The sequence below is a fragment of the Myxocyprinus asiaticus genome, chromosome 1 (assembly GCF_019703515.2).
Source record: "Myxocyprinus asiaticus isolate MX2 ecotype Aquarium Trade chromosome 1, UBuf_Myxa_2, whole genome shotgun sequence".
NCBI lineage: Eukaryota > Metazoa > Chordata > Actinopteri > Cypriniformes > Catostomidae > Myxocyprinus > Myxocyprinus asiaticus.
In genome coordinates, this window is record NC_059344.1 from 12,263,586 (window position 1) to 12,289,842 (window position 26,257).

The 26,257-nt window shown below is 37.0% G+C and overlaps 1 protein-coding gene across 2 annotated transcripts in view; it reads left to right on the plus strand.

Moving 5' to 3' along the window:
* LOC127445501 (diacylglycerol lipase-alpha-like) overlaps positions 1-26,257 on the plus strand; it is a 92,628-nt gene that overhangs the window by 57,633 nt on the left and 8,738 nt on the right. For both annotated transcript variants that reach the window (XM_051705633.1, XM_051705642.1), the window contains exons 5-18: positions 2,669-2,807; positions 4,135-4,222; positions 4,324-4,458; positions 6,860-6,937; positions 7,025-7,149; positions 10,135-10,288; positions 10,477-10,560; positions 11,462-11,539; positions 11,656-11,736; positions 14,733-14,875; positions 19,443-19,511; positions 19,602-19,674; positions 22,190-22,398; positions 23,782-23,908. In XM_051705633.1, coding sequence (XP_051561593.1) covers positions 2,669-2,807; positions 4,135-4,222; positions 4,324-4,458; positions 6,860-6,937; positions 7,025-7,149; positions 10,135-10,288; positions 10,477-10,560; positions 11,462-11,539; positions 11,656-11,736; positions 14,733-14,875; positions 19,443-19,511; positions 19,602-19,674; positions 22,190-22,398; positions 23,782-23,908 — 1,583 coding nt within the window. The remainder of the gene's footprint in view (positions 1-2,668; positions 2,808-4,134; positions 4,223-4,323; positions 4,459-6,859; positions 6,938-7,024; positions 7,150-10,134; positions 10,289-10,476; positions 10,561-11,461; positions 11,540-11,655; positions 11,737-14,732; positions 14,876-19,442; positions 19,512-19,601; positions 19,675-22,189; positions 22,399-23,781; positions 23,909-26,257) is intronic.

Here is a 26,257-nt window from a genome sequence, read left to right on the forward strand (position 1 = left end):
TGTGTGTGTGTGTGTGTGTGTGTGTGTGTGTGTGAGAGAGAGAGAGAGACAGAGATATGGAGCGTGTGCGATCACCTGTTGATGATGCTGTAGTCTGTTAGTCAGCTTTCTGAAGATAATATATTATATTTTCTCTGTGGAAAAACAGCCATTCAAGCAGGGGTATTCCTCCCTATTTTGCTGTAGCCGGTGCGCAAGAGTCATTCACTATAGAAACCGAAATGTCCTCCATTTTGTACATTATGTCCTCTCCAATGTGGAAATTCCAATAAGAGGTAAGCGCTTTGAGTTTGTGTAATTAATCAGTCTGTTGTGTCTCAGCTGTGATGAGCCTTAATGCTGAAGTTGTTAGTTTAAAGTTGTTTAAAGCTATTTTCTAGCTTACGTAGTGTAGTAGTAATACGAGCGATCATGGAGTGCTGTCTTATGTAAACACTGAGTGACGCTGACTCACTTCACGTCACCATCTGGCTCATATTACACACAAAAATGGTCTTTTGCCTCCACATGCTGGCTAAAATATGTAATGTCAAAAAATTAAAGGAAAAGAGACAGATAGCTCTTAACACATCTGTACTGCTCTTACACTTTAATTTAGAATAGTACGAACACAAGCGGAGTGATACACACAGTGAAGCGTCCAATCAGATTTGAGGACCGGAATGTATGTATGTGTGTGTGTGTGTGTGTGTGTGTGTGTGTGTGTGTGTGTGTGTGTGTGTGTGTGTGTGTGTGTGTGTGTGTGTGTGTGTGTGGCAGCCGAAAGTTTGGAATAACGTACAGATTTTGCTCTTATGGAAAGAAAGTGGTACTTTTATTCACCAAAGTGGCATTCAACTGATCACAATGTATAGTCAGGACATTAAATATGTGAAAAATTACTATTACAATTTGAAAAAAAATAAGTGCAGAACTTCTTAAACTACTTCAATGAGTTCTCATAAAAAAATCCTCCACATGCAGCAATGACAGCTTTGCAGATCCTTGGCATTCTAGCGGACAGTTTGTCCAGATACTCAGGTGACATTTCACCCCATACTTCCTGTAGCACTTGCCATAGATGTGGCTGTCTTGTCGGGCACTTCTCACGCACCTTACAGTCTAGCTGATCCCACAAAAGCTTAATGGGGTTAAGATCCAGAACACTCTTTTCCAATTATCTGTTGTCCAATGTCTGTGTTTCTTTGCCCACTCTAACCTTTTCTTTTTGTTTTTCTGTTTCAAAAGTGCCTTTTTCTTTGCAATTCTTCCCATAAGACCTGCATCCCTGAGTCTTCTCTTTAGTGTTGTCCTTTGTTTTTGAGGACTGTAGTGTACACCGTTGTATGAAATCTTCAGAATTTTGACAATTTCAAGCATTGTATAGCCTTCATTCCTCAAACGATGATTGACTGAAGAGTTTCTAGAGAAAGCTGTTTCTTTTTTTGCCATTTTTGACCTGATATTGACCTTAAGACATGCCAGTCCATTACTATACCATACTGTGACAACTCAAAAACAAACACAAAGACAATGTTAAGCTTAATTTCATGAACCAAATAGCTTTCAGCTGTGTTTGATTATAATGGCAAGTGATTTTCTAGTACCATATTAGCAATTTAGCATGATTACTCAAGGATAAGTTATTGGAGTGATGGCTGCTGGAAATGGGGCCTGTCTAGATTTGATCAAAAATGACTTTTTTCAAATAGTGATGGTGCTGTTTTTTTACATCAGTAATGTCCTGACTGTACATTGTGATCAGTTGAATCCCACTTTGGTGAATTAAAGTACCAGTTTCCTTCTGAAACAGCAAAATCTGTATATTATTCCAAACTTTTGGCTGCCAGTTTTTTATTATTTTTTTTTTTTTATTTTTATTTTTTTTTTTAAGCTTGATGGGCAGTAACAAATAACTCTGGCATCAGTGTAAAACTAGCTTCACATTATGTAAATATGTGTAAAAAAAAAAAAAAAAAGATTTATAACGAATATTATAAAATGGATAGTTCTGACATATTTCTGAAAGAGAAAGCAGTGGGATATGCTTACGGCATAAAGCATTCCAGACATGCTTATAGTATATAACAGAAGTAGTATGTTTACAGTATATTAGAGTCCAATAAAACCTCCCCTTGTTAATCTTAGCAGATTCTTGTGAGTTCAATAGTCATTTTTAGCTATCAGGACATGAATGGCTATAACATGCTTTCTGCATTTACAACAATACCCTTACTGCAGTTTTCCTGTGTGTGCTGAACATGAATTGGTGTCTGTCATTGTCGACCCCATTCCATAATAACACACTTTGTCCACTGGTGATCGACTGTCTGTTCAAGACACCGACAGACAAAAAGACTGTTTGTTTTACATTTAACTGCATCAAGCTTAAATGGTTGTTTCATCTAAAAATTACAATTCTGTCATCATTCACCCTCATGTCATTCCAAATTTGAATGACTTCCTTTTTTCTGTGGAACACAAGAGATGAAATGTTGATGCTGCATTTTTATATATAATGAAAGTGAATGGGGACTGAGGCTGACAGTCTGCATGAAGGAAAACAAGTCATACAGGTTTGGAATTTTTATTTTTGGGTGAACTATCTCTCGATAAGCATCTTGAGTGCAATGAATCTAATGGAATCAGAAAATTGAAAATATTAAATACTGAAAAATGTGTTTTACAGGAATTGTGGCGTGTAACTGGTTGGTCATCTTCAGCGTGTGTTTCACCATGATGTGTACCTTTGACCCCACTGGACGGACCTTTGTGAAGCTGAAAGCAACACGCCGCCGTCAGCGTAACCTTACAACATACACTCTCAGGTATAGTGTTCAGCGATCATTTTGAGAGTAATGTCTGTAAGTATCTTGTGGTAGTATTCAAAACAGTTGAATAGCATTTTTAGGTCTACCATTAACGTTCAAATGCTCCATGGATAGACCGCTATATTGGCTAAACCTATGAATCTGATAATATTTGGCCATTTTTGTCTTAGACACAGGCCAATAACAAGGCCCACTCTGAATATATGCCAACAGAACTCATAAAAATACTCTGCAGAACTCAAACATCCTTCATTCACAAAGTTTCCCTGCACCCTGAGTATTCGTTTATTAAATATTTGGGCTAATTTAATAACGTTTTCAGCTGCCAAAAATACTGTGGTAATCTCAGCTCAGTTTAACACATTAAACCATGTTTAAATACAATCTACATATTATAATATATATATATAATATATTTCTAGAATGCTCTTTTGAAAAAAAGAGAACGAACAGGTTTTTAGTCTTTCATTACTATGACATTGGTGCCAGATGGGCTGATTTGAGTATTTCTGTAACTGCTGATCTCCTGGGATTTTTACACACAACAGTCTCTAGAATTTACTCCGAATGGTGCCAAAAACAAAAAACATCCAGTGAGCGGCAGTTCTGCAGATGGAAATGCCTTATTGATAAGAGAGGTCAACAGAGAATGGCCAGACTGGTTTGAACTGACAAAGTCTACGGTAACTCAGATAACAACTATGTACAATTGTGGCGAGAAGAATATCATGCTATTTTGAGATGCGGGTTGGTGCTGTTTTGGCGTCACGAAGGGGAGCTACACAATAGTAGGCAGGTGGTTTTAGTGTTGTGGCTGATCAGTAAATATATATAATCACTAGATCAGGTTTAAAGAGGAATAAGGTTTATTATTATTTAAAACATATGAAATTGGAGACACAATGTATATGCTGACAGAGCATTTATCTTTTTACTCACATTTTTCTTTGCATGCCTTCGCTTTTATTTAGAACACTTAATTATCTAATCAAAATAACCAAATATGCATTGATATGAGCTGGTATAAGAACTGTAGAATCCCCCAGCTCTGACCACAGTATGCTATGGAGGAGTAAAAGGAAACTATAGGCAACTATCGGCATAGATTTTAGCTGATAACCGATAGTTCCAAAAAGCAACTATTGGCACTGATTGATCGGTAAAACTGATATGGCGGTCTACCTGTACTGGAAAGGCCGATAAATCAGCCGATGTTTGGACATTTTGAAATATTGGCATCAGCAATAACGTGCCTGCTTGTTGTGTTCATTTCCAAAATCATGGTATTTATTCTGAGTTGTAGTTTGGTATCTCTCTCTGACAGACACAGGCTAGAAGAGGGTCAAGCCAGCAGCTGGAGCAGGAGACTCAAGTTCTTCATGTGCTGCACTAGAGCACAAGATACACAATCTGTAAGACACAAGCACAAACTACAACACAAAAATGACAGTTACAATGAGAGTGTCTCCTACATACACAACCAATATTCTCAGTTGAATATATTGTTTCTCAGGACGCTTACTCAGAGGTGGCCAGCCTGTTCGCAGAGTTCTTCCGGGATCTGGATATTGTGCCGAGTGACATCATCGCTGGCCTGGTGCTCCTCCGACAGAGACAAAGGGCGAAGAGATCAGCCATCTTGGATCAGGTATACACAAAGAATTAAACAATGAACTTGCCGTTTGCTGAAGGTGTGTATGCTGTACATGTCAGAATTACTGTAAATACTCTACGAGTTTCAGATTGATAAGAACTGATAGCGTCTTGGTCAAACTCATACTGTATTTAAGATTAGGAAAATTCCAACTTCATGGGAGAGCTCTTAAATGGTAGTGGCTTCATAGTTAAGGTTGATTTAGCTGGCTATACATATTTCTATTCATGGCAGAGTCTAAGGGGGGGCTAGCCTTTAATGAGAAAAAAAAAAAAAACATTTCTTGCATTTTTATTATTTTTCTCAATTTTGCTTCTCATTAGATTTTCATTAATTATTCTCATTACTGTAAAAATTATTGATTTGCAATTTAAAAAAAGATTTTTTTAAACATGTAAATCTGCATAAATGAAAGGTAGTTCAACAAATACTACCATAATGTATAAATACTTTGCTGTTTAATTCATGTATCATTATTTGATTGGATGACAGTAATGAGAATCAGGGGGAAATGTGCTTAATTGTCATGAAAACAATATCACAATGCAAAAAGTCCAAATGGACTTATAATAACCTTGAACACTCTAGCATGGGCATAGCAATGCTAAAAACCACCCACAACAACTTAAAGCTCCGTTCATACTGCAAGCGACACTGAGCGACAAAGCGACAGGATGCCATTCATTTTCAACAAGAGCACAGCGTCTTCTGGCGACATGAGCGACAGTCACCGTTGGCGACAAAATGTGGCCATGGCGAGTTACATGACAAATTTGAGAAAAGTTTAACCTTATGCAAATGACGAGCGACATTTGGGAGCTACTGCCAATGAGAGGGAAGGCAGTGGAGCGTACATCACCGGTCTGCTGTGAAATACTGGCGTGGAGTGCATGCAACAAAGGAGAAGTTATTATGTTGTGAGGGATTTCACTGCTCTATATCATTTGTTTGTAACCACATGCATGGATAATGAAACGATGCATGGAAAACAGAGTGAGAAACTGTTGGCTTTTTTTTTATTTTAATAGATTGTTTGTCTTGTTAATGATATGATGCAACGATCACTGCAGCAGGTTATATAAATCTTTTTTAGAGGCAAGAGAACTGATTCCTTGTCAAATTAGAATTATATCTTAGTTTTACCGACAGTATCATCTGTAATCAGCATTTCAAAAGCTACCATGGCCAGTCGTACAGTCCCCAATAACGTTAGAGCGACATCGTTAGGACAGCCCACTAGCGATAGTACAGAGACTAGCATCTCCAAGTGACAATGTCGTTCATGGTGTGAACGGTGCTTAAGACCCCGGCACACTCATGGCGAAGTGCTTCTTCGTTCTTTGCTCAGAGCCAAAAAGAAGTTTGAAACTGCTGAGCAACGACATACTGTTAGTGAACATTAGACAGCGGTCACGACACTGGGGGAGCCATATATTAAAACATGAGGACGCTCAAGACTACATATAAAACATCAACTAATATGACATTAAAATGTGTTATCAATGACTTCACGCCTCATTCTATGAGTAGAGTTCACACGAGGGCATTAAAAGATGCTGTATTAACTACTTGATGATGATTTATAGTAATATGTATGCAGTAGATAATGTGTAATTTGTAATGTTTACCTTATGCATTCATGGTGCTAATGCGCTAATACGCTACGCTGCCATAATATGCACCGGTTACACACTGTTATTGTAATTTATGATGACACTGATACTACTACAAAAATGGGTGTACAAAAGCGTGTTAATAATAGAATACAGACAGAAGAATGATGATAGGCAAATCTTACACTGGGTAGATGTGTGAATTGTTTTTGCTGCAGATGGCAAATGAGTCTAGTAGCATCAAACAACAACATCAATAGGAACTTAGAGTATTTGAGTAGATTTGATTCCTTTTGTAGACCAATTAAACAAAAAAATCGTATGATATGCTCATGGAAAATGTCTCAACGCGAACGATCATACAGATGTAGGTAAGAATTTGCACCAATTCGCTAATAACTTTGCACGCAGGTGTGTTTATGTTGACTGATCTTAACTGACTGAACAGGAATTAGCTGTGGCCTCAAAGTAGGTGGAGCTCCAGGTCAGGCCTACCGATGACATGGACCAATGGCAGTAAGAAGATGTTTAGCAGCTGGTACACAGTTGTCCTGAAAGTTCGCCCAGGAGAGCTGTTTGGCCAGATTTTGTTCTAAATGACGTCATACCCGTTCATTCTTTGACTTCGTATGAAGTGTGCAGGGTCCTTAAGGACTGCTTACCAACACACCACCAGCCACCCAATACACCCCAGCATCATGCCAGCGAGTTTGCACAGCATTACTTTTGATTGGATTCCTTACTGTCCAAATAGCAAATAATATTGTTTCTTTCTCTTTCAGGCAAACAATGACGTTTTAGCTTTTCTATCTGGGATGCCTGTTACTCGCAACACTAAATACTTGGACCTCAAGAACTCGGTATATAAAAAAACTTTGTGTCTCTTTGCAGTTTGTGTTTGTGTTGATCATTTGTTTTGAGTGTTTATGCTCTCCTTCTGTTTTCAGGCTGAGATGGCCATGTATAAGGAAGTGTGTTACTACATGCTGTTTGCCATGGCGGCGTATGGCTGGCCCATGTATCTCTTAAAAAAAACAGCATGTGGACTCTGCAGACTTGTCAGCACCTGCTCGTAAGTTTAAAAAAAAAAAAAAAAAAAAGCTCCACAGAGGCATTACTCATGTTCTAACCTGACACGACACGGTACGTTAGCTGTGACGAGCAACAGGACGCTGTGTTGATCGCTTGGTTTCTATTTCTATGGTGTTGCATCGGGTAGCCCGCCCACTGTGAATTCTCATTGGATCAAAATGCTTCTCCTCATAACTTTACCTTAAACATCAAATGTGTTCGGACTGGCTGTGATTTGTGCCGTGTCCTGCAGCAGTTTTGTGTTCGGTGCGGACAGACAGTTTGCTAATCGCTGGTATCTTAACTGGCTAAGACAAGTGTTAGAAATTGAGAAAAGAATAAGAGTGAAGCTAAATTTGGTTTATTTGGTTAAAGTCCTCTGTCTTAGTACTTTAAAGTTTGACCTCAGTAACTTTTTGTTTTTGTCATCTTGGATTTAGTGACACCTAGTGGTGTGGATGCAGCATCATTCAAAATCAATAGTTTTCGGTTACATTGTAGAAATTCACTATTCATAATCAGCCATGATTAATTTAATCCAAGAGTGAAAGTGTTCAATAACAAGACAGTTACTAAGATTAAGCAAGTAGTATTCAGCTGGTCACGTGACTCTAAAATGTCATCTGTTGGGTTACTGGCAAGGTTACTAATATGAGTCTTTACCTCATGTGAGTAATCATGATTTTATACATATTTTTCAAAATTACAATTCATTTATTTTTGGAGTAAAACTTTTTTAATGGGAAAAATAAAATATTGAGTGCACCTTTAAAGATGTCTGCTTCTAACAGGCATCTATGGGGGAGAAAATGCTTAACACATCAAACATTGTCTTTCTCCTTGGATTTCAGTGTCGTTATTTGGCAGTAGACAGTGTTTATGACAGGGGAGGTCATTATTTTAGTGCATTAAGCCACATTAAGCTTTTGTTTCCAATAACTCAGATTAATGTGGAAGAGATTTGTCACATCTGTGTTGTGTTGAGTTGAACCTGGATTGTTAGCACATCAATGGAATCCATTGGCTTTAACCCTCTGGGGTCTGAGGGTGTTTTGGGCCCTGGAGAACTTTTGACATGCCTTGACATTTGTGCTTTTTTCAGTTGCTTAAAAACATATTAATGGCTAAAGTCTGAACACTGTATTCAGCACAAACTGGGCTACAATAATATGTGAACAACATGTACGTACATGTTTGTATTTTTGAGAAAATAACTTTTATGCATGGTTTTTAAAAAAACAAAACAATGTAAGTCACTGAAATAAGGCCATATAACACATACTAAACATTTGTTCTAGTAGCCTAGAGTTTTTGCTACAAAAATGATGTGAAAACCATCCTGATCGTTCATTCATACAAAACAATATAGTCATTTAACTTTTGTAAGACACTTTTAGTGTTAGAAAGGCCATATGCAAGGAGGCGTGGATGATCATGAATATTGATGTGATACACACCTGATGAGACAAAGACCCCTCCCCTGAGAGAGAATGAATGTGAGGAGACTTAATGATTGAATGTATTGTTTGTAGCTTAAGTTAAAAAGTAATCTGACTATACATTTTTTTTACAAAAAGACTTTACTTATCTTTAGACCTACACTACCATTTAAAAGTTTTAGATCTGTAAGATTTTTTAAAATGTTTTTAAAAGAAGTCACTTCTGCTCACCAAGGCTGCATTTATTTGATCCAAAATACAGCAAAAACAGTGATATTGTGAAATATTTTTACAATTTAAAATAACTGTTTTCTATTTGAATATATTGTAAAATGCAATTTATTCCTGTGATCAAAGCTGAATTTTCAGCATCATTACTGCAGTATTCAGTGTCACAGTGTTTTCCGGCATTCCTGCCCAAGGGCTTGTATATGGTTATTAAACCAAGGCTGTGTCCTAGGTTTGGGAGACTTGGTTCTAAAAGGGGCAATAGAGTATTTTGACTTATTCCTCTTTCTCTTTAAAAAAAAAAAAAAAAAAAAGAAGAAGCACGTGAGGCAATGGAAATCAATGGGGCAATCCATAAACATTAAAATACTCACTGTTTCAAAAGTGTAACCCTAACCCTAAGCCACAAGACACAAACAACATCTGTGTTAACACTATTTTAGTGTGATAAAATCACTTAGTAACAGTTTCTGTGTAAAGTTATAGCCAATTTTACAACTTTATTGCCATGACGACATAACACCATGAACGGTAAAACCTTAAAATGGCAGTAGAACTGCAATTTAAACAACTTAAGAGCTAAAATAAGGTACTTTTTTATCTTATTTTATTTTTTTATTTTATATGCCCAATTCCCAGTGTGCTCTAGGTCCTCATGGTGGCGTAGTGACTCACCTCAATCCGGGTGGCAGAGGAAGAATCTCAGTTGCCCACGGTCTGAGACCGTCAATCCGCGCATCTGATCACGTGGCTTGAGCGTGTTAACGCGGAGACATAGCGCATATGGAGGCTTCACCTATTCTCCGTGGCATCCACGCACAACTCACCACGTGCCCCAACGAGAGCGAGAACCACATTATAGCGACCACGATGAGGTTACCCCATGTGACTCTACCCTTCCTAGCAACTGGGCTAATTTGGTTGCTTAGGAGACCTGGCTGGAGTCACTCAGCATGCCCTGGATTCAAACTCGTGACTCCAGGGGTGGTAGTCAGCATCTTTACTCACTGAGCTACCCAGGCCCCCATCATTTATGAGTGTTCACAAAAGAATAATTTAAGTGTTTTTAAAAAATTATAAACTTCACATTTCTGCCTTGAAACCCTCCAAAAATCCCCATTCACTTCCATTCTAAGTGCCTCACTGTTACATCGATTTTTGCTTTTTTTTTTTTTTTTATTTATGGAGGAACAACTAAATTTTTTTTGGTGGTAATCAACATTATGCCACAAATGCTGTCGACTGAGCTTAACTTATTGATGTATTTAACCTGGAATATTCCTTTTAATTCCCTATTTATTTCTCTCTCTTTTTCTCAGTTGTAATACGTCAGTTTCAGGGTCTCGTCTCTCTCAGTCAGTCACTGTTGAGGAGGATAACTGCTGTGGTTGTAACGTTCTCGCCATCCGACGGCAATTTCTGGACCGAGATCTTAAAGAAGTCCAAATTGTCTACACATCCTGCCATGATGCGGTATGACACCTTGCTATATATCTTCTGTTCTGTAACTCTAACCCTTGACTCAAAACCCTGAGGTAGAATTTGAATGCTTTCTTGTCTGATAAAAGTTTGTTTATTAATGAGTCATTGAAACCCATAACTGTTGCAATAAATGTGAGACGTGATTAATTTTGCTGTCCATATTTTGGTCTGATTTGTAGGTTTATGAGACGCCCTTCTTTGTGGCAGTGGATCATGCAAAGAAAAAAGTGGTAATCAGCATCAGAGGGACTTTGTCCCCCAAGGTGAATTTTACACTTAAGCACATACTAGTTTTTAATGAGGTCAGGATTCACCATATTTTCACGATATTCACATGATTAATAGTTATATTTAAATGTAAATGGTACTTTCTTTTCTAGTAAAGTTACAGTTTAATTATTACATGGCTCTGAAATTCTTGATACTGATTGGTCAATCTGCAGGCACCTATTTATATCATGGCATGGTTGAATGCTTGATTCTGATTGGTTGACAGATGTTCCAGGGTGTTGATTGGTTTTTAATTATCTGCACCGCTATGAAATAGCTCCAGGTTTGATTACCATGTTACAATTCCATATTACTTCGCCACGTTCTTTCCGATTTGTTTCAAATGAATGAAACGGAGCCAGATTACTTTAACATCTATGGAATTATATTAACATGTGAAAGCTGAATGGGACTACTCTCCAACCAATTTGTTGCATCAACTTCGAACTAGTTACTGAGGCTTGGGTGACATTTTCGAGCTGGTAACACTGGCTTGGGCTGTTTCTAAGCAGGATGATAAATCGGTGGCATAAGAAAGCAGTTCTACACACAAGCATTCAAGAGACAAATATCTGAAAAATGTTTGAGATACACAAATGTGCATATGATAATTGTGGTAGAAGGAGAATAATTGACTACAGACCATTACATTATTAAAGTTTAGTTTCATGGTTCTTGTATCACTCCTTGGTCTCTTTCCACATAATAACATAATTTTAACTCAAATTATTTTTCATGTCCATTGATTTATTTATTGGGTATCAGTGGGCTAATGTACAGTGAGCTGGTCATTATCACAAAATAACCCTGATAGTTTTGCGAAAACGACCGGCACGCCTTCTATTAGCCCTTGCATTGATCTTTGTTTCACTCTCTTTCCCCTCTCACTCTTAGGATGCTTTAACGGATCTCACTGGGGATTCGGAGCGTTTGCCGTTAGAGGAACAGCATGGAACATGGCTTGGACATAAGGTTCTACATACATACATGCATGTAGACACAAACACACATAATCCGAGGATACTCGGATTATGTGTGACAGATATGAACATGAAACAGATTCACAGATAGAAATTTTTCTTTTGTAGGGAATGGTTTATTCAGCTGAATACATAAAGAAGAAACTAGAGCAAGAGATGATTCTCTCTCAAGCATTTGGGAGAGATTTGGTAAGTGGAAATGTTTCTTGCTTCAAACGTGATATGGGTGATTCTATGCATTTTACCATATTTTTAATTTTATTTTTTATACATTTAATTTATTGTGACCGGTTATAACACCAAAAATATCAGCATGCAAACATGATATTTAAAAAAAAAAAAAAAATTGCAAACTCATTAGAGAGCATGTTAATGAAGAAATGTGTAGCTACTGGCAGTTTTTCATTTTTTCTTTTATACTTGTCCATTTAAAAGCTTATCTTTTATCTTATTAAATTAATTTTTTATGAACATTTTTATTTATTTTTGTATACATTTAATAATAACTTGCTTGCCTAATCGTAAAAACGTAACCAGACACATCGCCGTCAATTTTCTAGGTAGCACTATTAGATTTATATTCCACATACATTCTGGTTAGGGTTTGTTCTAAACTCCTAAAACCATTACAGTTCTGTTATTAAAAGAATGGTGCACCCAAAAATAAAAAATAAATGATTTAAATCATTAAAATCATTTACTCACCCTCATGCCATCTTAGATGTGTATGGCTTTCTTCCCTCTGCTGGTCACAAACGAATATTTTTAGAAGAATATCTCTGCTCTGTTGGTCGGTCGCCAGAACTATGGAGATCCAAAAAGCACACAAAAGCGATTTTACAGATCTGGGTGTGAAACAGATCAATATTTAAGTCCTTTTTTACTATAAATTCTCATCCCTGCCCAACAGGTGGCAATATGCATGAAGAATGCACATTGCCAAAAACAAAAGAAGAAGAATGCGAAAGTGGAAATGTATATTTTACTATAAAATATTAAATATTGATCTATTTCTCACGCACACCTATCATATTGCTTCTGAAGATATGGATTTAAACACTGGAGTCTTATTGATTACTTTTATGTGCCTTTTGAAGCTTCAAAGTTCTGGCCACAATTCACTTGCATTAAATGGACCAACAGAGCTGAAATATTCATCTAAATATTTTCATTTGTGTTCTGCAGAAGAAAAAAAAAAATCATACACATCAGGGATAGCTTGAGGGTGAGTTAATAATGAGAGAATTTATTTTTATTTATTTAACTATTTCTCTGATTTAATCTAAATTTAAATGTTCGTAGTCCAAAAATCCTTTTCGGTACTATAAACACAGTACTTAATCCTGTTGTCACCTCATTTCCTGATTCAACCCCTGCTGCCTGTGACAAAAAGGTTTTCATTAAAAAAATCTCTCCACAAGACTTTACTGAGGTAACTTCAATTTCATCTTATTAGGTAAATTTGACTGTACAACTCTCTCAGCTTGTAGATACTATTTGTCGTATGAAGCCTGCTTCCTGTTCTATGGATGTTGTTCCTCCACGTCTCCTTGTGGAAGCAGTAGACACTACTAGTTTACTTTTTAAAGTTCTGGAGAAGGTTGTTTTTCAGCAGCTTTCCTCATTTTGAAATAAAAATGAAATTTTAGACAAATATAATTCCGGCTTCAGAGCAAGACACAGCACTGAGTCTGCTCTCCTGAAAGTGATGAATGATTTGTTATTAACTGTGGACTCTGGGAAGTGTGCCATTCTAGTTTTGCTAGATCTCAGTGCGGCCTTTGACATGATCGACCACACCATCCTTCTGAAGCGTTTACAGCAGTGGGTTGGAATTCAGGGTAGTGCACTTAATTGGTTTGACTCTTAACCTCAAAGATGGAACTTTTTCAGTTGAGATTGGAAACTTTTCTTCATCTTCTGCATCTATTACCTGTGGAGTACCTCAAGGCTCCATTTTAGGCCCTGTTCTATTTTCTTTATATATGCTTCCTTTTTGGTGCTATCTTTCACAAACACAACATCTCATATCATTGCTATGCAGATGACACTCAGCTCTATCTTCCGATAGAATCAAATGATGTATCTGCCTTACAATTTTTGTTTGATTGTCTTGAGGACATTAAAAGCTGGGTGGCAGCCAACTTTCTACAGTTAAACAAATCGAAGACAGAAGTCCTAGTTTTTGGCTCTCTTAATTCCATTACAATGGAAACCAGAAATGCAGGAGCTTTATCTTCAAACTTACATTGCCAAGCAAGAAATCTAGGTGTAATTTTTGATTCAGCTCTAAAATTCGATTGACAAATAAACTCTGTGGTGAAAGGTAGCTTTTTTTCAACTAAAGACCATCGCTAAGTTAAAAACCTTTTTAACTTGTAAAGATTTGGAGATTGTGATTCATGCTTTTATTCCTATTTATTTATATAATTGATTATTGTAATGCACTTTATTTTGGTGTTTCACAATCCTCTCTCTCACGCCTTCAGCTGGTTCAAAACACTGCTGCTAGTCTTGTGACTGGAACCAGAAAAAGAGATAATATCCAGTGCTGGCTTCTCTTCACTGGCTTCCTGTCCAATGCAGGATCCAGTTCAAAGTTTTAATGTAAAGTTCTGGCACCTGAGTACATTTCTGAGTTAATTTCTCTGCATCAATCCTCTAGACCTTTATGGTCATTAAATGGTTTACAGTTAACTGTTCCCAGATCAAGATTAAAATTTGAAGGGTGATCGAGCCTTTTCAGTTGCAGCACCAAGGCTTTGGAATAAGTTGCCTTTACATATAAAGTATGCTCCAGCTCTTGATGATATTAAATCAGGTCTTAAAACATACTTGCTTGTTTTAGCATTTGATACTTTGCAATTGTAACATTTATTACTTTTTGTGTATTTGTTTTTATCTCCTTTTGTGAATGTTGTTCTGGTATTCTTGTAATACATACCTTACTTTTTAACTAGTTTAATTGTACAGCACTTTGGCCAACAGTTGGTGTTTTTAAATGTGACTGACTGATTCCTTTAATTCAGCCTAAACATCTTAACATACAGATGCCATTCAAACTTTATTTTTAGATCATTTTTAGCTTTAGGTGTGCTATCTTTCTTACATCTGTTTGTATACAGATCGTGTAGGATGAGTCATTATAGTTGGTGATCATGTTTGTGTATGTGCTTGTATTTCAGGGTAAAGGAACGATGCACTATGGGCTGGTGATTGTGGGTCACTCTCTGGGTGCCGGAACGGCCGCCATCCTGTCCTTCCTCCTCCGGCCGCAGTATCCTTCACTGCACTGTTACGCATACTCCCCTCCTGGCGGACTCCTCAGGTCAGTATTACCTCTGATCGGTCCTACACAGCGTTTATTAACAAAGTGCAAGATAACTGCGTGTGTTTAGCAGTCACTGAGGCATGATAACATTCATTAAGCCTCATGTGCAGAGATAAACTGATGTGTTAAAGGGATAGTACACCCAAAAATGACAATTCCGTTGTCATTTACTCGACCTCATGTCATTTTAATCCAGTATTATGTTCTGTCTTCCACGAAACTCAAATGAGATGTTACACAGAATGTCCGAGCTAATGTTTTCCATACCCTCACAAAGCAATCATATTGCTTTAGAAGACTTGAGTTATACAGTATGTTCTACTTCAGTGATACTTTTATGGTGCATTGGTGTCTTTTTTTTTTTTTTTTTTTTTTGGAGCTTGACGGTATAAAGCACCATCTACTTTTGTTGTATAGAAAAGAGCAGACATTCTGACTAACATCTCATTTTGTGTTTCATTGGAAACAAAAATCAGGTATTGGAATGATGGTGAGTACATGAAATGGAAAAACAAAATGAAATTGAAAAAGTTCATAGTCCTTCTGTGTACACTCTGATAATTTCAGTGGAAGCTGCCAATCTTTTCTGTTACACATTAATTAATTTAATAATTATTTTTTTAATTAATTTTATTTATTTATCACACATTATATGTTTGCACATATGCAGTGAAATTCTTTTTTTTCACATATCCCAGCTAAGCTGGGGTCAAAGTGCAGGGTCAGCCATGATATGGCACCCCTGGAGCAGATAGGGTCAAGGGCCTTGCTCAAGGGCCCGACAGTGGCATCTTAGCAGTGCTGGGGCTTGAACCCCCAATCTTCTGATGAGTAACCCAGAGCCTTAACCGCTGAGCCACCACTGACCCCCAAAAAACATCATTTACAATGCAAACCAGACCACAACTTGAACCTCCAGGATTCACTGTGGTAACTTAAGAATGGGAGTTAAAGGGGTCATGACATGCCTTGTTTATTATTTTAAAATGTTCCTTGAGGTTCACTTATAATTTTTGTGAAGTTTTAGGATCATTTTAGGATCATTTTCCACCCTCATTTGGACCCTCTGTAAGAAACGCTCGGTTTTGGTGCTGTTTCTCCTTTAAGACTTGACAGTAAACACCCACTGTTATGATTGGCTCTCTGCTCTTGACTGACCTGCTCTCTTCTTGCCCTGTCACAGCTCACTGCTACTGGGCGGAGCTACGGAAGTAATAAGATAAATCAGGCATTAATATGTTTACTGTGATATTAGGACAACAAAATAAACTGTACAGTCACATTCCTGAGAATGAGAGCTTTCATTTGATATGTGACTTGTCCATTAAAGTGCTATGTGAAAGACTTTTATATTCATAGTAATATTTCTACCCCATTACCTCTAGGGGGCGGTAATTTGCGACAAAGCTTTTAAGGTCTTTTGTTATTTTGTGTAACATAAATGCAAAAGTGATGGTATTCTCTGAAAAGTCCAGATTCTAAGCTTTCAAACGATTCCTCTTATACAGTTGTGCTCAAAAGTTTGCATACCCTGGCAGAAATTGTGAAATTTTGGCATTGATTTTGAAAATATGGCTGATCATGCAAAGATCATGTCTTTTATTTAAGGATTTTATTTAAGGATAGTGATCATATGAAGCCATTTATCATCACAGACACTACCGGTCAAAAGTTTTGAAACACTTGACTGAAATGTTTCTCATGATCTTAAAAATCTTTTTATCTGAAGGCGTATGCTTAAATGTTTGAAATTAGTTTTGTAGACAAAAATATAATTGTGCCACCATATTAATTTATTTCATTATAAAACTACAATTTAATTAAAAAAAAAAAAAGTTTTTGAAATTGATGACTTGGACCAAATAATAAAGAAAAGCAGCCAATAAGTGCCCAACATAGATGGGAACTCCTTAAATACTGTTTAAAAAATCATCCCAGGGTGATACCTCAAGAAGTTGGTTGAGAAAATGTCAAGAGTACATGTCTGCAAATTCTAGGCAAAGGGTGACTACTTTGAAGATGCTAAAATATAACACAGTTTTGATTTATTTTGGATTTTGTTTAGTCGCAACATAATTCCCAGTTCCATTTACGTTATTCCATAGTTTTGATGACTTTACTATTATTCTAAAATGTGAAGAAAAAAAAATATAATACAGAATGAGTAAGTGTTTCAAAACTTTTGACCGGTAGTGTAGTTCTTTTGTCTCCTTTTTAAATCAATGATAACAGATATCACCCAAATGGCCCTGATCGAAAGTTTACATACCCTTGAATGTTTGGCCTTGTTACAGACACACAAGGTGACGCACCGGTTTAAATGGCAATTAAAGGTTAATTTCCCACACCTGTGGCTTTTTAAATTGCAATTATTGCCTGTGTATAAATAGTCAATGAGTTTGTTAGCTCTCACGTGGATGCACTGAGCAGGCTAGATACTGAGCCATGGGGAGCAGAAAAGAACTGTAAAAAGACCTGCATAACAAGGTAATGGAACTTTATAAAAGATGGAAAAGGATATAAAAAGATATCCAAAGCCTTGAAAATGCCAGTCAGTACTGTTCAATCACTTATTAAGAAGTGGAAAATTCGGGGATCTCTTGATACCAAGCCAAGGTCAGGTAGGCCAAGAAAGATTTCAGCCACAACTGCCAGAAGAATTGTTCGGGATACAAAGAAAAACCCACAGGTAACCTCAGGAGACATACAGGCTGCTCTGGAAAAAGATGATGTGGTTGTTTCAAGGAGCACAATATGATACTACAAAAATGAGCTGCATGGTCGAGTTGCCAGAAAGAAGCCTTTACTGCGCAAATGCCACAAAAAAGCCCGGTTACAATATGCCCGACAACACCTTGACACGCCTCACAGCTTCTGGCACACTGTAATTTGGAGTGACGAGACCAAAATAGAGCTTTATGGTCACAACCATAAGCGCTATGTTTGGAGAGGGGTCAACAGGGCCTAAAGTGAAAAGAATACCATCCCTACTGTGAAGCATGGTGGTGTCTCACTGATATTTTGGGGGGGGTGTGAGCTCTAAAGACTTCCCAGCATGACAATGACCCTAAGCACAAGGCCAAGTTGACCCTCCAGTGGTTACAGCAGAAAAAGGTGAAGGTTCTGGAGTGGCCATCACAGTCTCCTGACCTTAATATCATCGAGCCACTCTGGGGAGATCTCAAAATTGCGGTTCATGCAAGACGACCAAAGACTTTGCATGACCTGGAGGCATTTTGCCAAGACGAATGGGCAGCTATACCACCTGCAAGAATTTGGGGCCTCATAGACAACTATTACAAAAGACCGCACGCTGTCATTGATGCTAAAGGGGGCAATACACAGTATTAAGAACTAAGGGTATGCAGACTTTGGAACAGGGGTCATTTCATTTTTTTCTTTGTTGCCATGTTTTGTTTTATGATTGTGCAATTCTGTTATAACCTACAGTTGAATATGAATCCCATAAGAAATAAAAGAAATGTGTTTTGCCTGCTCACTCATGTTTTCTTTAAGCATAGTACATATATAACCAATTCTCCTAGGGTATGCAAACTTTTGAGCACAACTGTACCTGATTTATGTATACGGGGACTTTAACATTTTAAGTGTAAACATTTTTTTCGCGATATAACACCCCCTCTTTGGACCCACCGGCCTGTGGCAATCTACTATCTTAAAGAATTCTCTCTTCAATCAAATAAATAATTTTAAGATTTAAGCATTTCAATTTCATAACACAATTCCATCAAATTGAATTGCGTGATCTTTAATAAAATACAATATATATTTTAAGATGTATTAATTTAATTTAGTTAAAGATTACACAATATAATTTGATGGAATTTTGTAATGAAATTGAAATGTGTAATTCTTAAAAATAGGCTAAAATATTTCTTGAGTGTTGATGCAACAGACCCATTTGTTTGCATTTGCATCTGCCTAAATTCATGACCTTAAAATTCAGTGTTACTTAACTTTAAGGTTTATGCATTTAAAAACTGCTTTGGAAGTTTCTGCTTTTTTTTTTTTTTTTTTTTTTTTTTTACACTTGAAGAAATTGTGCAGAAAATAACTTGTACTTCTCCATAAAGCAGTGGGGATGTGGGAAATAGCAGCCCAAAAACATGCACTGATGCTCAAATCCACTGTAAACATAGTCGGATTTGGGCTGCACTAATCTTAATCTTGCATATGGTTTAGGAAGGCTTCTGTGTGAATTAGTATTCAGTCAAAGCTTTTTCCTGAAACACAAAGTTATTGTTTTAATTCAGTGCACAGTGTGTCTCACAACTCCTTAGAGACCCCTATGGGTCTGTGGCAGTACAGGAGGGGGTCGGCCAATTATTTGTGAAGAACAAAAGTGTTAAACAAAAATTCAAAATTACGTCAACTTCAACCAAAGTTGAAGTTAAGAGACTAAAATGCTGCTAAATGTTTCATTGTCCCCTTCCATATTAAAATGCAAAGATGACAATGCTCTTTGTATATTGTAATATTCCTTGTCAATGTAGATTTAAAGAGCCTGGTTAAACACAGGTCTGTTTGTCTGTTTAATTCACAGTGAGGATGCGATGGAGTACTCTAAAGACTTCGTCACCTCAGTCGTGCTGGGAAAAGACTTGGTCCCCAGGTAAATGAGTCTTTGACCATGTTTGCATATACTGTATGTATAAATACGAGCAGGAGGACGTTTATGTTGTGTTTTCCCATGTTCATTCAGGATTGGCCTCTCTCAGCTTGAGGGTTTCCGTCGGCACCTACTTGAAGTCCTACAGAAGAGTGAGAAACCAAAGGTAAGCTGAACATATTCCGGTAACACTGTACAAGAATGTTCCATTTGTTAACATTAGTTAATGCATTAGGTATCATTAACAAATATATTTTTGACGGCATTTATTAATTTTAGTTATTGTTGGTTAATAAAAGTACAATTGTTCATTCGTTAGTTCATGTTAGTTCAAAGTGCATTAACTTATGGTAACAAAACAAGTTTGATTTAAAAATATTAGTAGTATATGTTGAAATTAACATTAACCAAGATTAATAAAGGCTGCAAAAGTATTGTTCATTGTTAGTTCATGTTAATTAATGTAATGGTAACAAATGGAACCTTATTGTAAAGTGTTACCCATATTTCATATTAGACACACAGCGCTATCAGCATCAAAAACAGCTCAATCAGCTCTTTAACTGTTAAATAGACCTTATAAAATTGATATTTCTGATTGTAATTGCATGAGCCATATTTGAAACCATTGTAAAATAAAAGATATCTGAGACCGCACATCAATCGAACTCTATATTAATGCACCAGCCTACTGTTGGGCTAATGAACTGTAGTATTCTAATGATTATTATTAATTATAATAGTAAATGTAATTTGTAATCTTTATTGAACAGTATTGTCTTTTATCGTAGTTATTTTGCTGTTGTTTGATGCAACAGTGAATTTCTGACTGAGCAACAGCAGCCCTTTACTCTGGTAAAATCACTGTATTCTGTTTCATTCATTGGGATGTGATTATAATGAAGCAGTACTAAACATTACAATGGAAAAGAGACACAAAGTGACATCATCTTGATAAATGTTTGCCTTTTGTCTTCATTTTTCATAAAGAACTTGCTTAGAATTCTCTTTTTCCCCCCACTCCCTCATTGGTATGTTTGTTCACAATACATGTATGTAAGAGACAATGGACATTCAACCGGTCATTATTGACTGACTGCATAATAAAGTATTCCAGAGAAATGTGTAAATTAATAAGTCCTTCAAAAAACAAAACAAAAAAGAATTACCATGTTAGCACAGTAGCATTAATTATTGAATTGATCCAGTAATAATCTGCCCTCATTTTATCGGTCATGTACTTTCTCATGTTCTTTTCCACTGGGACTATAAAGATAAATGTCAGTTGTATGTTACTAATTATAACTGTGGGGAAATAGCTGAGGGAAAAGTGACTTTTGCATTGAAAAGTAGTCTTATGGGGGCCTGGGTAGCTCAGCGAGTAAAGACGCTGACTACCACCCCTGGAGTCGTGAGTTCAAATCCAGGGCATGCTGAGTGACTCCAGCCGGGTCTCCTAAGCAACCAAATTGGCCCGGTTGCTAGGGAGGGTAGAGTCACATGAGGCAACCTCCTCGTGGTCACTATAATGTGTGGTTCTCTCACTCGGTGGGGCTCGTGGTGAGTTGTGCGTGGATGCCGCGGCGAATAGTGTGAAGCCTCTACGCGCTACGTCTCCGCGGTAACGCACTCAACAAGCAACGTGATGAGATGCGCAGATTGACTGTCTCAGACGAGGAGGCAACTGAGATTCGTCCTCCGCACCCGGATTGAGGCGAGTCACTATGCCACCGTGAGGACTTAGAGTACATTGGGAATTGGGCATCCCAAATTGGGGAGAAAAAAAAAAAAGTATTATTATTCAAATGCAAACAGAATTCTGCTTTTCACACCTCTTTTCTAGCTCAGTTGGTAGAGCATGAGACTTGATCTCAGGGTTGTGGGTTCGAGCCCCATGTTGGTTGTTTATTTTCTGCAATTCCCTCCACAGTATATATACATTTGACTCCATATTAGGGCTTGCGTTACTATTAATTTTTACTAGTCGACTAGTCGGCCATTGTTTACACCCTAAATGACTTGCCATTAAAACTTACAATTTTAACAGCACCCACTTGGTTTGCCTATAACATGCTTTGTGAACACGGAGTGCTCTAGTTTAACTTTTCTGTTTTCACTGTTACGTAATGTCAAATATTTGAATATGACAGGTCACTTTGGCTTGGGATCAATGCCTTTTTCATGCATCGATAATCAGAAAACATGTTCTTGAAGTACAAAAGCCTTTGTAACTTTTGTGTGTATAGTGACTAGATTCACAACATTGGAATGCCACCTGTATCACATCAACGCATTATTCAGAATTAAGTAAATGTTATATCACCCCCTTGTGGTCTCCCAAAGCTATTATGCCAGACTACATTAATCTGAAGGCCAACTGACAGTGAATTGGAAAGCACACAAATTAGGCTTCTAATTTAAATGTCAGCTAATGTTAATACATCTATGCCTCAAAAACATACTGAAAAATAATAATCAATAATCAATGTATTGATATGTTATGACATTTTTTGTTACTATATAAAGCTACTGACAAAGTTGTACTGGGCACAGTTTGTATACAGAGGAATTCTGTCAATCATGTACAAAATAAGCGCAACCTGAAGTCATGAGATTCACGACTAGTGGGAGCAACCCCTACTCAACTAATATCTTTATATCTTTCTCTCTGTTTCCGTTAGTGGCGAATCATTGCTGGCGGTACAAAGTGCATCCCTAAATCAGAGCTGCCCATGGATGATGGTCCCCCTCTATCTCAGGGCGTGACCCCCTCTAACTCTCGCCTATGTCTACACCCCAGTGATCTGAGCATCGCCCTGTCTGCCTCCACCCCGCTGTATCCTCCGGGACGTGTCATCCATGTGGTGCACAACCACCCTCCTGAGACATGGTGAGTAAAGAAATAATGGAATGGAAGGATGGAAAGAGGAAATAAGTTCATCTGCTCTTCAGATATAGTGGATACATATGTGTTATTAACCGAGGGTTAAGTACCATGGAATTATTTTGGAATAATCTGATAACAGTGTTCCTGCTGTCATGGAAAACCTGGAAATATCAAGGAATTTTATAATGGTAATTTCCAGGCAAGGAAAAGTCTGGGAATTAAAAAAATTATAAAAAGGTATTTCTGCTTATGCTACAGTAGGCTGTTTCATTGTGTTTCATTGATTAGAAATTGCTCTTTGTGAGTGCAATCTCTATAAGAGGGTTTTTAATAATCCTTATCTAGTTATCGCAAATGATTGGAAAAGTCATGGAAAAATCATGGAAGTTCATTGGTTAAAAGGTATGAGAACCCTATGATAAACATGAGCTATTCATTTATGTTTGGTGATTCCTTTTCATTTAGTAACACCTTTTGATTCTTCCATTTTCTAACTAAATGAGTGTTGTACATTTCCCGTAACTCAGTAGGCCTAATGTATGTCAACTCCGTCAGAAACAAACATAATGTGTGCTGTCGTGTCAAATATTTATTACAAATGTTGACATCTAGCATTCATTTCAATGAATGAATTGAGAAAACAGGATGGTTTCAAACTGACTTTCAACTCTATTGAGTTGTCACCACCATCAGACATACAGAATGAGAGCATTTCACTAGATTTGATATGAGGACAATATGAATGCAAGGAGAACTGGATTCAATTCTCTTTTGGTTCACAGAGGTTTGAGTTTAGTTCTTATAAAAAGGACTTTGGAATGTATGAACACTCTTAAAGGGCAAGTTTCTATTGGGAGCAAAGCAAGGGCAAAATATAACCTAGCCTGGATACAAAGTTTGTTTGTATTTATTTTTTTTTTTTACACACTCCATTGAACATGAGAGCTACTTTTACCTTTTTTGTTTTTATCCTTGATATCCAAGTAGCAGCAATAAGAGATGTTAATGAGATGTTAAATTATTCATATATCACAGTTGAAATCCAATCAAAAAATAACAGTGTGAATGAAAAGTGAAGCCCTGTCAACATAACTGGCCCAAAATGAGATTGAATCCACTAGGTTCTTTATCACTTGGTTCACTTTGGGTGGTACTGAAACACTGCCATATTTGGTTCTTTTAGAGAACTCAATAGTAAACACCCTTTTTTTTTTCTTTTTTTTTTAAATCGCAGTTTGAATAACAATCATCACAGTGATTGTCATAACCAGAACACTAAATATATCACATCCCACATATTTTATAGCGGAGTCAGAATTTTGGGAGAGTTTGCATGACGTTACCAAAAGACTGAAAATCTCCCTCTTTCTCTCTCTCTCTGTGAAGTTGTGGTCAGGAAGAACCCACTTACTCTGCTCTGTGGGGGGACAACAAGGCCTTTGATGAGGTCATCATTTCTTCAGCCATGTTGAATGAACACATGCCCCATGTGGTGATGGATGGCCTCAACAAGGTGTGTATTGTGTGTCTGATTTTTGTGTGCACGCTTCACGGTCCAGGTCTTGCCACATGCTAATTCAGTGATTGAGCAAATCTGGGTAACATTAGATGCAGCATCTATCTAATTCTGATCTTAAGAACAATCGTAAACGTCCCACAAGGGCTGGGTGATGTATCAAATATTCATGATACATTTGCAATATAAATGTAGGCAATATTATAAAAAATTACAATGATTTGTTCACACTTTTTATTTTGGCCATTAAGTTTCCTAAAGACCCCATCATTAGATTAGTTTTGTGATCCCTCTTGTCTCCCGGCTTGCAAATATGAGAGCGTTAAGATAAATTATTTTAATATGATCTCTTAAACTTCAGTAGCAAAAATGGCATTAGAGTTGATAAATTTGATTCAATTTCACCAATCAGTTCAAACTGTCCATTTTATGAATGACTGTTCAAAATTATGATTCCTTATTAAAAATACTGATGTCAGTTTAACTCGTTAATTTGTGTGATTATTTAAAAAATAACGCGTTCAAAAAAGAATGCAATTAATCATGTTCCCTGATTATAATAAGGAATATTTCTACCATCAGAGCAATTCAAGCTTGAAGTACCACCTGTTTTCAGCAGGGAGTAGTTAGTAAAACTCCAGCTGGATAGGCAACATGCACCTGTACAAAGAACAAACTAGACTCGGGCTTGCTTGACACCAGTGACAGCGCAAGATGAGAATGCATTCTTGGGTTTAAAATCAGCCGGACGAATGCAGGGATATCGAGACTTGTTTTTCTAAGTTACCATGTTTAACTTGACACAGCGACTTAAAACGCTGTGTCTATGACGCAATGCAAACAAAGTGAGATGCTCCAAAAGTGTCTGTCTGATGCATTTGCGCGTTGTGTGTATATATAGCCTTCTAAAGCCACTTTTTGTCTTATCAATGCTTTACTCGTCTGCCACAATAATGTAATGCTTTTTAATTATCATTTTTATAATTATTTAAATATAACTAAATTATTTAATCATTATATACTGTATAATTATTGTAATTTGAGGGGTTTTCCTCAGCAAATATGCATATATATATATATATATATATATATACACACATACAGTTGTGCTCAAAAGTTTGCATACCCTGGCAGAAATTTTGGCATTGATTTTGAAAATATGACTGATCATGCAAAAAAATGTTTTTTATTTTATTTAAGATGGTGTGGTTGTTTCAAGGAGCACAATACGACGATACTTGAACATAAATGAGCTGCATGGTCGAGTTGCTAGAAAGAAGCCAATGCCACAAAAAAGCCCGGTTACAATATGCCCGAAAACACCTTGACACGTCTCAGCTTCTGGCACACTGTAATTTGGAGTGACGAGACCAAAATAGAGCTTTATGGTCACAACTATAAGCACTATGTTTGGAGAGGGGTCAACAAGTATTGTGCTCCTTGAAACAACCACACCGTCTTTTTCCAGAGCAGCCTGTATTTCTCCTGAGGTTACCTGTGGGTTTTTCTTTGTATCCCGAACAATTCTTCTGGCAGTTGTGGCTGAAATCTTTCTTGGTCTACCTGACCTTGGCTTGGTATCAAGAGATCCCCGAATTTTCCACTTCTTAAGTGATTGAACAGTACTGACTGGCATTTCAAGGCTTTGGATATCTTTTTATATCCTTTTCCATCTTTATGAAGTTCCATTACCTTGTTACACAGGTCTTTTTACAGTTCTTTTTTGCTCCCCATGGCTCAGTATCTAGCCTGCTCAGTGCATCCAAGTGAGAGCTAACAAACTCATTGGCTATTTATACACAGACACTAATTGCAATTTAAAAAGCCACAGGTGTGGGAAATTAACCTTTAATTGCCATTTAAACCTGTGTGTGTCACCTTGTGTGTCTGTAACAAGGCCAAACATTCAAGGATATGTAAACTTTTGATCAGGGCCATTTGGGTGATTTCTGTTATCATTATGATTTAAAAAGGAGTCAAACAACTATGTGATAATAAATGGCTTCATATGATCACTATCCTTAAATAAAAAAAAATTTTTTTTTTGCATGATCAGCCATATTTTCAAAATCAATGCCAAAGTGTGTGTGTATGTATATTATACACACATACACATATACATATATTATACACATATACATATGTGTGTATGTGTGTGTGTGTGTGTGTGTGTATATGTCTGTATGTATGATCAATTGCGATTCATTTGATTAATTAATTGGCATATCATGTGATTAATTTGATTAAAAATGTGAATAATTTGATAGCCCCATTTAAAAATTATTTATAAAAATCACCCTTGTAAGCTTTTTCTGAACAAATACATAGATATTGAGATACATTTGT